General features: G+C 36.3%; 1 protein-coding gene across 1 annotated transcript; it reads right to left on the reverse strand.

Moving 5' to 3' along the window:
* Positions 1 to 1,883: 1,883 nt before the first annotated feature.
* On the reverse strand, positions 1,884 to 5,261 carry LOC132543028 (zinc finger matrin-type protein 3-like). The gene is made up of 4 exons (XM_060206485.1): positions 4,494 to 5,261; positions 3,806 to 3,972; positions 2,526 to 2,692; positions 1,884 to 2,155 (listed from the first exon to the last, which is right to left on the reverse strand). The coding sequence occupies exons 1-4, from the start codon at positions 5,259 to 5,261 to the stop codon at positions 1,884 to 1,886; spliced, it is 1,374 nt and encodes a 457-aa protein (XP_060062468.1).
* Between the last annotated feature and the right edge of the window lie 7,159 nt (positions 5,262 to 12,420).

A 12,420-nucleotide genomic window follows, 5' to 3' on the forward strand; every position in this document is an offset into this window, starting at 1 on the left:
ACTCCAGATTAAGTTGAAATTGCATTGCATCTTCATGTTACAGGATAGACATATTATTTTCATTCTTTTCTATTCTGACACTTGAAATATTTCCTCCCAATAAATAAAGTTACAAAGTTAAAACTACAATCTCATTAAAATACAGATCATCATTATATATTATGCTATGAAGATCTAATGGTGGCCGTCAAGAGGTCACTTTCAGATGACCTCAATGGGTTTTTTCAGCCAATCAAAGCTCATCTCTTACACACCTGTTCAACAGTGTATGCAAATTGGAGAAAAAAGAGAGTGATTGTACAAGCAATTTCATAGAAGCAGTATTGAAAATATGTTAAATCACCTCATTTCCTTCAGAAGTAGATATGATAATCTAAAATGAGAATCTACAGATAAGGTTTATATTATCCAATAAATTCACTCTTTCTGGTGAGAGGCGGCTCACAATGGCTGAAATTTAGGACACTCCGTTGCTATCTATTTAATGACAACCATGATAAAAGCCGAAGAAAGAATGGCTCTGGCAGGATTTTGTCTACTGTGATTTTATTGGTCTATTGAAAGGTCATCTGAATATGACCCCTCAGTGGCAACAGACAGATTATGTAGTGTATAAGGATGATCTGTATTTTAATCCAATTTTAGGAAGTATAAACTTTGACCAGATTTTCATACATCCCATTGCTGTTTGTACAGAGACATTCACTCTAGACTACAACATGATGTGGAAACATGACCCAGCTGGGTAGTTTTAAAAATATTCCACTTTTCCACACATAGGCTATATTCAAAGGTTTCAAAACATCACTCAGTTTCCTCATTGTGACTAGATAAAGATATGTGTGGAAACATCCCTTGAAACACATTGTGAAAATTTGGTCATCATCACCTATTATCTAAGACTATAAAAAGGTAACTAAAAGTTCCATTTTCCTCAAACTGTTGATTGACTTGGCACACAGGAGGAAACATTTTGCCCTCTTCCTCATTCTGAATCTAAGCTTTAAACAAGTGTGAAAATATCTGCAAATTTCTTTACACTGTCTTCAGACTATGACCATGTGTAAAAAAATTTGCCAATTTCCTGAAACAGTCTCTTGACTACGACCAGGTGTCAAAAAACATATGCAAATTTCCTCCTATCAACTTCCCACAATACACAAGCATCGAAATATTTGCCAATGTCCTTATACAAACTCTAGACTATTAACTGACCTTCAACCAAATTCCCAAAGACACAAACAAATCTAAAGCTTAAGGACTATCACCTTTCATCATAATTTATGCTTTAATCACTTGAATATGTGTTCACTGTTGTATCATATTTCTTTAAACATTTCACAAAAACAGTATAATGAGTTATAAACCTCTGTATACCCTTATACTACCTTAAATGTCCTGTACTGCAAAATCACTGATTTTAGTGAGAATTTATTTTCATGGATATCATAAATACCCTTAATCCATGTATTCAAATATCCACAAACTGATAAATTAGTATAAATATATTATGCGACTTTTACATTTTAAGGAAATTAACTGACCATTAAATAGTAAATATTTGAAAAACCACAAAAATTGAGCCCCATGGCATCCCTCAATACAAAAATTAACTTCGATTCCTTGTGATAATGATCCACATTCTACAGCTTCCACTTTTCTTTTCAATACCATTACCTGTACTTAAATCTTTCGAAGCTTTCAAAATTCACCAAACTAATTTTTTTTACAGACAATTTCAGTTCACAACATCTTTAACTAAATCATTGATTAAAAATTGATTATCTAATCACAATACAAAAGTGTAGGAGACCAACAGTCCATTTTGATTAGCATATGAATGTGGAATCATTATGATGTTGTAAATCTCTCTTAGGTCATCACTATGAAACCTCCTGTTCACCGTCCGGTATATGTTTAAATGAAGAATTATTTGTCTTGTGTTTTTTGCTGTCCATGTGCATTGCGAATTGTCTGTCACCACTCATTGTGACATTGCACACCTTGCAGTAGAATTTACCACTTGGTGTGCGGTAATTTTGAAAGTCGCGGTGTCGTTTTGGTTGTCCGGAGTCAGTATCGTCCCCGGGGAATGGATAGCCTCGTTTGTAACCAGCACCATCTTGGAAGCCTGGACAGCCATTGAATCCTACACCTAAAAAGATAACAAAGCTATATCAAAATGAAAGTCGGAGGGGATTTAAAGGGATTTTAATACTTATATATCTCACAGAAAATATAAATTCCGAGCAAATACCAGATACTGTGTAGATGTAGAGGGTGATTAGGTATTTGAAACCCTGCACAGACAAAACAATGCTATTAAGGATCAGATTAGTCTCCGCGTCTTATCCAAAAAGAATCGCACATGAAGCCTTCAATTTTGCCATGAGTAACAGGTGCAGAGAGTGACAGAGAGTCGCCATTCCTGAAAGATGCCTTCTGGTCTACCGAAATAATTAGGAAAGAAAACCTTAACTCGACATCTCCTTCTAGTCTGGGGTAAATTGGAGGTATTTACTTACCTCTTCCTCTGCCTCTGTGGCCAAAACCAGCACGGCCACTTGCCCAGTCACCACGCTCCTGAGATTTTAACTTGGATTTGTGTTTGGCCCCGTCTAGATGTGCATTGAGTTGTTCTTGACAGGTAACATGGACTGAACAGAGTTTACATTCGAACACTGTGCCGTCTCTGTATTGAACAGAAAAACAATTGTTAGTCACAACTAATGTACATAATGGAAAAGAAAAGGCCCATAGGGCCTGTATCACTCACCTGGCTTTGTTTGGCTGAAATTGCTTCATCCGAACTAGAGTAAAAGGAATTTTAAGATTCCAAGGACACAACACATTATCTATTTCACCATTGGGCCCCATCCCTCGGTCTGAAGAGGGTCAGCAAAACAATTTATGCTTCATACCAAACTGGGACAGAATTCTGCCATTCTTAAAGAAGAAGAATTTGAAAAAAAAATACTCTACTCTATTTCCCCTCAAATGGGTCCTGCCCCTCCCATCCCATGGGACCTAGACCCACTGTTTATATTAAACTGATTTCAACTTACTAAGGATGCATCAGACTAAATTTGGGCTACATTCAATCATTCCTACTGAAGGAGTAGGATTTAGGTCATGTCCATCCAAAGGTCAAGACCCATTGCTTATACAAAATTAATTCCCTTTCCCCCAAAACTGCTTCAGACCAAATTTGGGCAAAATCCAATCATTCCTACTGGAGTAGAATTATGAAGAATTTGCTCTGATTCCCCCATTTGGCCCCACCCCTCCTGTCCCCATTTCTGCTTGCCTGAAGAATGATTCTGACAAATTTATCAAAATTAGCTCAGTTTTTCATGACAAATAGTATATGTAGAAAACGATGACGGACAATGGATACCTGCAATATGGCATCAGCTCATCTATACTTCGGACCAGGTGAACTCAAAAAGCAATAACATGTTTTTAATTGACTGGTGGAACATTAAATGGTTTTAGCTAGCTAATTACTGATAATTTCTCTGCCATGGGATGTAATGGGGAAATTTAATTTAACAGAACTTAATTGATAATTTGCTAAGAATTACAGACCAGTAGTTAAACTGAACCATTAATAGAAGTGATTTATTTTGGAGACTTAATGCCAAATACACATTTTACTGGAATTGGTTTTTACTCCAAAGAATCATTTTCAAAACTGAACAAAGCTAAGCCTTAAGGGCTATGAAACATAGTGGACACAAGACAAAACCCGTAATATTTTTTCTAGTGTAAACTACACATCTAAAACCACAGGGAAAATACCAACACAGTGACATGGTCCTTTTGAGATTCTGTGACATCACGTGCCTGCGTGGACATGCGCACTTTCTTGTGATGGTTTTTACCCTCGTAGTGCTGCATAGCCTGCTTTGGAGAGTTGAAGGAAACATCACAGACCTTACAATAGATTTCCTCCGATGCTCCAGCCAGCCTCTGAAACATTGCAACATAGTCTAATTACAAGGTGTAAACAACAAAATACTCTGTGTCTCCTGTTAACACTTCTAAAACTACTATTAGGATATCAGCCAGTATCACAATGGTTTGATCAAGTTCATTATTATCTATTTATCTACTGTTTTAATCACTTTTTTTTACATTATATGCATTAATTTTTTTCAAAAAAATGGGAGATGAAAGTCCATGGAAATGTGTAGAAAAGTTCTGTGATATCCAGCTGACAAAAATCCACAGGAAATAAAAGGGTCCTTTATATATATATATATATATATGCATAAAGTTTGATAAGTAAAATTCATATGTATGACCTCTAGATTTCTCTCTGATGTCTACATGATCTGTTGGTCAATTTGGTGTCAGATGAATGATTTCAATTTCAAGCTTGGAATAAAACTTGCAGATTTCCCCCCACCCCCTGACACACACATACACTTTTAAGCTAAGCTAGGTCTGTGCCAATGTTACCCTGGTAACTGGCAATGTAATCACCATACCTCTATATCATCTTTGCACCTTTTGCTTTCCATCTTTTCCTTCTTGTCATCCGCCTGCCCTTCTTTCTTCTTTCCGTTTTCATTTGGCACATCCTCTTCCATTAAAACTACTGTCTTTCCTGTGACAATACTCCCTTCCTTTTCCAGTTTTTTTAGTGTCACTTCCAGAGCAGCTGACTGTCGGAAGAGGCGTACCTTTTTCGCGTGATTTTTTCCGTCATAATGTTGATCTGCTTGTAGACCATTATTCATAGCTAAGTTACAAAGTTTACAAAGCTTGGGCTGTATTAACAGAGCCAGCTTTGCTTCTACTTCTGGATCAAGTTCTATGTCGTCCTTCTTTCCAGTACCTTTCTTTTTCGGAGATGTTTCCTCTTTACTGTCTGTTGATATGACAGATGAAGTGCTGTCCGTACGATTAGTTTTGGACCCTGGTTTATTCTCCGTATCTTGTTCAGTTTTGAGTGATTTGATAGATGAGGGTCCAGAAGTGTCCATTTCTAGATCCGTTGAAGCCTGACGCTTCACAGCATCGCCCGTCACGGACTGTGATGAAACCTTCACAGGACGATTGTTTTTGCTATTATCTGCCTGATTTTGTCTACTCCAATCTGATTTGTTCAATTTGTTCATATTGCCACCACCTCTTTGGCTATATCGATGTGATCCTGCATTATGACGATTCCCGCCCCGTCCCATCCCTCCCCTAGCCATCCCTCCTCGCTGATCTATAAAACCTCTCCCCCTGTGGTTATTTCTTTGATTCATTCCAACACTATCACCTCCTCTACCACCTCTATCACTATAACCACCCCTTCCCCCTCTATCGTTCCCTCCTCTGCTTCTCGAATTAAAACTGTTGCTCCCTCTGCCTCTGTACCCCCTATTACCCCCAGATGATAAACCTTTATCACCTTTTTGAAAACTGTGATTGCCCCTGCCACCCCTGGCTCCTCTCATAACCCCTCTGTTTTGGCTACTGTATTCTGACTTATTATATTCCCTACTAACTCCTGTTGCATAACCAGAATATGAGTACTCAGCATGAACTCCTTGGTCTTTATTATACTGGTGACTGTAAGATTGATTGTGGCTTTTCTCCAAACTATAGCCATTTCTGCCATAGTTAGAGTGTCCATAGTCATTACCACTACCGTTGTAGCTGTTGTCATAGCTACTATTACTTGAACTAACATCGTAGTTCTGGGAGCTGTTGTCATAATAACTGTAGCCATCATAGCCTCCAACTTGGTTGTCATAAGAACCAGATTCATTGTAACTATTGCTGCAGCTATTGTTTACACGGCTGTTACCATAGTTACTGTTTCCATGGTTAACGAATCCACCATTGGAGCTGTAGTTGTTATTACTGCCACTTTCTGTGCTGTTGGTGTAATGCGAAGGACCTTTTTCATAACCACCAGTGGATAAGTTGTTATAAGCAGAATTACTATAGCCAGACATACTGGAGCTATAACTGTTATAACCAGAGCTATCATTATTGTAGTTGCTAGAGTTACAACAGGAAGACTCCCCATCAACATACGATCCTGTACCATAGACTGTCACAGTGCTTTCTGTACTCAAAGCACCACAACTGCTTTGAAACCCAGAACCGTCATAGGTATTATCATAAGCAGAGTTAGTACCAGAAGAATCATATCCTGTGTTGGAAGTATAAGTTGCGTAGCTGTTGTCATACCCTGTAGTTGTTTGTTGGTATCCGGTATGGTTGTAATCATATGTGTCTGTGCTATTTGTCTGTTGACTATAGTGTTCTGTCCCTTGAGTTGGCGTACGATTTCCAGTGCCAGGTGCAGAGTTCTGTTGATAACCACATGTCGACTGTCGGCTGTAGTTGGAGCTGCCCTGAGTCTGCACTTGACCAATACTTGTTGCCGTGTGCTGGTAGCTACCTTTAGCATCACCTGAATAGCTGCCCGTCGTCGAGTTGCTGGAAGTTACAGCTGTGGAGGACGTACGCTGTCCAGTGCCCTGATTGAAATAGGGCTGGTATTCAGCTGTAACACAATTTTCATGTTAATGTTACACGCCTCTCTATAAAATGGTTGTGGGAAATTTTGAATTTTAGAAAGTCATGGACAACAGAGATGGAATGAATAAAAATTTGACATGAAATGAGTAGTTATGATGAATATATGGAAATTTCATTAATTGAAATGTGGAAATTAATATATCTGTGTATTAATTAAGTTTTAAGGTTAGCATAACTTTTTCAACATAACACACTGGTAATGGATATTTTTTCTTTTACCCTGGACAGATATAGATCCATGCTTTTTACCAGTAAAAGCTTTCCTTGTTTCAGCCTAGGGTTGAGACAAGCTACACATGCTATTTGCACATACTGAAAACAATTTAAGTGACATCACTGACATGACCCAAAAATGGAACTACTTTTATGAGGTGATGCACATTCATTAACTTGTCTGCTACTGAAATGATTTTATCCTCAAAACTAAAAATCCCATTTATCATCAAGACCTAAAACTTATCTTAATCTATCCACAACTTTTATTTAAAAAAATATGTAGATATAGTAAAAGAATTTCAAGATCAAAGAGAAGTTTTACGTTTATTACAGTGACAGTATCACTGACACGCTTCACAGCTGGGCGGCTGTCATCAGGACAACTTTTACAACTTTTCTACGAGATTGTAATAGCTGTTTGGTAACAAGGAGTTAACTATTCTATAATCTATTCTAAAACATATATAAAAATTTATTTCATTTAACATTTTATTGGCATACACACTACAACTCTATTTCGTGTAAAATTAAATAAAAAATGTGAAGCATCTGAGGTACAGGCATTGTCACTTTTATATGCTATCCATGTGATATCTTTTACACACCATACACTTCGTCTTGCACTCAGACCAGGAAAACAGGATAAGAGAAAATTATCATTCATACAATCTCAATCCATGGGGGAGAATTTCTAAGTTGTCAAACACTTGGAAATCTTGTGTTTGACAACTTAATAATCTTTCTCCTCCATTTGAGATCACCTATCTCACCCAAAAGGGGTGAAAGATTCTATTAGTCCTACACTTTTCAATCACAACAAGTGCTGTTGATAAGAACTGTACATATATTGTGCTATGATAAATGGGATGTAAAATACTTATGAAAATTGATGATGGCATCCAAATGTGATGTGGTTGTACTACACAATGTTGCAAATTTTGAGAGGGCAATCGTTTCCCAAGTGAAAGACAGATTTTATCTTTCATGGTAGCAAACACAGGAGAGCACCTGTGGGTTAGGAAGTGGATTAAGAAGAACTTTCATGCTAGTATGCTTCTATCCCACACTTGACGTTTGTCCAGCTTCAAGAGGATTTCTCTCCAACTACATGGCTGGTTCTATATTGTTACGATTGACATCCTATCATTTGGCTTACATGTACCTATAAATATATATACATATGCTATCGTCATGTCAGAAATTTGAAAGATATTACAAAATATCAATCACTGTAATTTATCAGTCCATACAACGAATGCAGCTACTTAACAAGAAAGAGTTGAGTACGTCGAGCATCGTTCAGAGTGCCAATTAAAATGTCAACATGACACCGACAGACGAGTGATTCAGACAAGCCTGTCTGTGATCTGTCTGGCGACCGCTTCGCTGCAGCCATAAAAAATAGGGATTTATTTTGTATTAAGGAAAACATCTACATTGGTGACAACCTTATTATTTTTACCTGAATACGTCGACGACATCGAGTTCTTCAAGTATGCAAAAAATAATGTTTCATGTAGCAGGTTATAAGCTACCGTTTCTCTTTGACGTTTCGCCGACAGTTCACCTTTCTCTGTTCGCCATGCTAATGCCGGGTGACTAGCAAGATTTAGCCCTACCTATTTAATTCCACGGAGAAAAACCATGTTCTTTTCATGTTTAAAGTAATTCGGTAAAACATTGCAGAAAGTATTATAGAAACATTTAAAAAAACTTATTTCCAAACATTGATTTCTATTTTACGTTTCAGAAAAGGAAATTTAACACACACATTTTGGATGGCATCCGGACAAGTAAATTCACGGTATAATTTCTATGAACACACGATTTTTCCAGATGCACTCAATGCAACATAATTATTTGCATTTTGATCTCAAGATTCCAATGGATTTCTTTGTCCAAACGCATTTTCTTAAATGTGTTAGACTTGTGTAAAATGCATTTTATATCACCATAGTTAATTCCTTAATTAAGGTGTAACGATTGTCTACGGTAGCCTAGAGACATAAATCTCTACCAGGTTTGAACGTTCCTCGCAGTCACAATACACGAGTTGTCGTTCCTGACGCACGGAGTCGCTGAGATTACATACTTGTTTATCATAAGGAGTGTGGGTGGTTGAAGAAATGGAAGACTTTTGTAAACCAACAACAAATACATTTGAGTTAGGCTTAACTAGTCTTGCTGTTTCAAGCACATTTCTTAATAAATTATGGTAAAAAGCATAGTGATTTTGTGAATGAATTTTAGCAACAAAAATCGCTTTTGGACTTTTGATAATCTTCAAACGAAAAACATTTATTTTTATAACAATGCCCGATATGATATAAGATGCTGTCTTTATTTCCATCTTTAATGAGTCTTTGCACAGATTTATCTATATCGACTTGCAACGTACGTGTCTTCGTCACTGGTTAGAGATCTAGAGAGCATTGCCGTGACTTCATGCCTTGTGCAGTTTACAAACAACAAGCCAAACATCGGAGATGTCACTACCGGGATTAAGTGCTTCAGTCTCTGTTAGTATGTACGTCCGTAAAATAATGTTTCGAACTTCAATCTTATAACAATTTCAATCATTGATTATAATCTTGGAGATCGCTAGGTCCTATGTATAACCACTGTAATGAAGGATTTTACGTCGAGTTAAGAACCGAGGGAGAAAACTCTTATGTGGAATGAGTCTTATACGCTGGCATGTGAAGGCCACCGTACAAATGCGAGTCGATAACTCGTCACTTCCGTGTTTTGAACAAAACAACTTCGTGGTTGTTTGTGTAAATTTTGTGTGAAAAACAACAGGATGGGTCACATTTTGAGGATATTAGGTGTACCGTGTCTATAGACAGGTACAATCGACAACAAAGCGTGGAGTTTTCACTCGAAATGTAGGTAATATAGATAGGTAAGTTAATTCTAAAATGAGCGAATTCTTTTCTTCAATCAGCAGACCAGCTGATTCCCATTCAGCGTTACAATAAACGCACGTGTAAATTGTTAATTTATTGAATTTGTGCATTAAGTAGAAATGACGTGTTCTACAAAAACATCGCAGTGGTCTTTGCTGAGAATGTGTATCAAACTCTTTTCGAATGTGTCCGGAGGTATGGCGTGTTACAATGTGTAAGTTTACACAGTTTGAACGAAATTCAAAATATTGTTGACAAATGATGCCAGGAACACGGAATTTTGGTTAAGTTATGTTAAAATTTCGGCCAGTTATGTAAAAGTTTTATAGAACAGCTGGTTAGGTACAATTGTATTAATACAGCACTATGCTATGTTATTGTCGTATTAAAGCCATTTTTGTCACTTTAGTATTAGCCTCTAAAACTTCCTCTGTTAGGAATATATGTTCTAGCTATATATATATATAGAGAGAGAGATAGGGAGAGAGAATGCATGGTCAATGTCTTCAAATATATGCTGTATTTTGGCAAGGGTGAAGAAAGACAACAGTAGTGAGCAGCTTTCTGTTCCAAGCCAAAACACAGTTTATATTTTAAGACACTGACCGTGTATTCTATTTATCTTGTAACACTGAAAATTAGTGCATGAAAACTTCAACCAATTTTGTTATCCAATCTTGGTCTTCCTAACGTTCACTATGCACTGAATTTTGCCTGATGATGAACACCAGAATAACTGCTTCATACAGAAACATAGTTTCAAACTTCAACAGATATGACAAAGATTTTATGAATTTTTGTATTAAAAAACTTCTTCGTTACAACACATAACATAATTTATTTCAACATATTTTATATTGTTAAACACAATTTTTAAGTAAATTCAGAAAGTCATTCTGTTGAATTATGGCATATGCTGAAATACATCTGTTTTCAGTCACTGCCAAATACAGCAATATATGTGTATTCTGACAATGCAATGCCAGTAGCAGGATATATATAAAAGCCTATGTACAAAGAGAAATGAGAAAAGCAAGAGTTTGAGGACCACACAAGTATATCATGTTGCCATCTGTATCTTTTTATTACATAGGAAAGAAATTTTATCTGAAATTGTTGTTGGAATCAGAATGATTTTATCTCAATTTAAGCTCATCAAATAATAGCTGATATGATATTGATATGAAACAGACCATCAATTATATGTTGTCACCTGTTGTGTACCTGTTATCAGAGTTTACATTTATTACATGTAAATGTAATTACATTGGGCATTGTCAGATTCAATACTAGAAGTTAAGTGTTGAGTTGGTTCACATATAGCAATGTGATATTTCTGTGTAAAAAATGAGCAAAAATACTGGACAGCAAAAGAAAAGGATTTTATGTTTTTTACATAAAATAAGAGAAAATATCTATAGATAAAACATACTTTTATTTTTTTTCCTGTCTTACTTAGTAAATATTTTTTGCATGTGTTTATTTAGTTAGAGACAAATGTAGCATAAAGGTTCATCTATTGTCTTTTTTTTTAATTGAAGAAGGAACACATACATATATACTGTTACTAATAATAGTAGGACACTTCAGTGTTGTATACTACAGGGCTCTCACACCCCATTTTGCGACTGGGGCCCAGGGCCCTTAGAATTGGAAAAAATAATGATATTTTCCTTAGAATTGGGAAAACTTGGGGTCTAAATTGGGAAAAAAAGAAGGTATTTTGCATTGGGAATGGGGCCAAGATCGAGAGCCCTGTACTAAAACCTGGCTTGTTTATTGGTGGAGTCAATATTACTTTAAAAATTACTGTGATGAATGACAACTTGAGACCAGCTTATTTCCATGGGGGAGATTTTGACATTGTAGTTAACAAAACCAGTTTGTCCTTACAATGTAAACATACTTTCAATTTAACGAAATTCCATTTTTAACCAAATCACCATTGCCTTAAATCTGATTTTGAACTGATCTTTTATCACAGACATTATCAAAAAGTTTTCCTTATAATTCATTGCTAAAATTAGCTAATATGGAGGATTGATATGCAGGTGTGCAGTTGTGCATAGCAGGACTATAGTATGGGTATCTGTCTCCGATACAGATTTTCACATTGATAAATTATACATTTAAATCAGGAAGCAGCCTGACTTTTACTTGTCCAATTTAAACTCTCCTTTCATATAGTATTTCCATCTAGATTTAATTAATGCAAGTAATCCATACGTTTGGTTTGGCATATATTGTTCAACATCCTATCAATAGCAAGGGTCATTTATGGACGACCTCTCTGTGTATGCAAGGTGAGTGCATATTTTGAGTGTGTGTTTCTGGGCTGCCATATGTTCATATTACTACCCTTATGGTAGTGGGGAACAGAACCTGACTCGGTAGTGTTACCACATGAAGTGTAATTGAAAGTCACCAGCAAAACACAACACCCGGACACATTATACTGAACATGAGTAAACCAGTTGTCACACTATTGTAATGCTGAAAGTTTAGCAGAGAGTTGTAATTAAATAACTTCCTTTTTTTCAATACACTTACATATGTTGGTATGTTTGGCAAGGAGACAGAACTTAAAGCCTTACTCACAAGTAAAATACTCAAGTAAGGGCCAAAAGGGAGGCAGTATTTTGTAACAGGGACATCAGGTAGAAGTCTTATACCTACCTCAAGTGGTTTTATATTTTGGTAAATATAATGTGTTATCCTTTTAAAATATAGAAAAAAAATAATGAAA

This window comes from Ylistrum balloti, unplaced genomic scaffold (genome assembly GCF_031769215.1).
Source record: "Ylistrum balloti isolate Yb309-2 unplaced genomic scaffold, AGI_CSIRO_Ybal_v1 Utg369734, whole genome shotgun sequence".
Taxonomy (NCBI): Eukaryota; Metazoa; Mollusca; class Bivalvia; order Pectinida; family Pectinidae; genus Ylistrum; species Ylistrum balloti.

What these genes read in the sequence shown, in the direction of transcription:
- LOC132543028 (XM_060206485.1), bottom strand. Translation starts at nt 5,261, where the DNA reads ATGAATCAAAGAAATAACCACAGGGGGAGAGGTTTTATAGATCAGCGA. An exon ending in CAAAAGGACCATGTCACTGT is followed by an intron (nt 2,693 to 3,805) that starts GTTGGTATTTTC and finishes TGTTCAATACAG; the next exon opens with AGACGGCACAGTGTTCGAAT. An exon ending in CCACAGAGGCAGAGGAAGAG is followed by an intron (nt 2,156 to 2,525) that starts GTAAGTAAATAC and finishes TTATCTTTTTAG; the next exon opens with GTGTAGGATTCAATGGCTGT.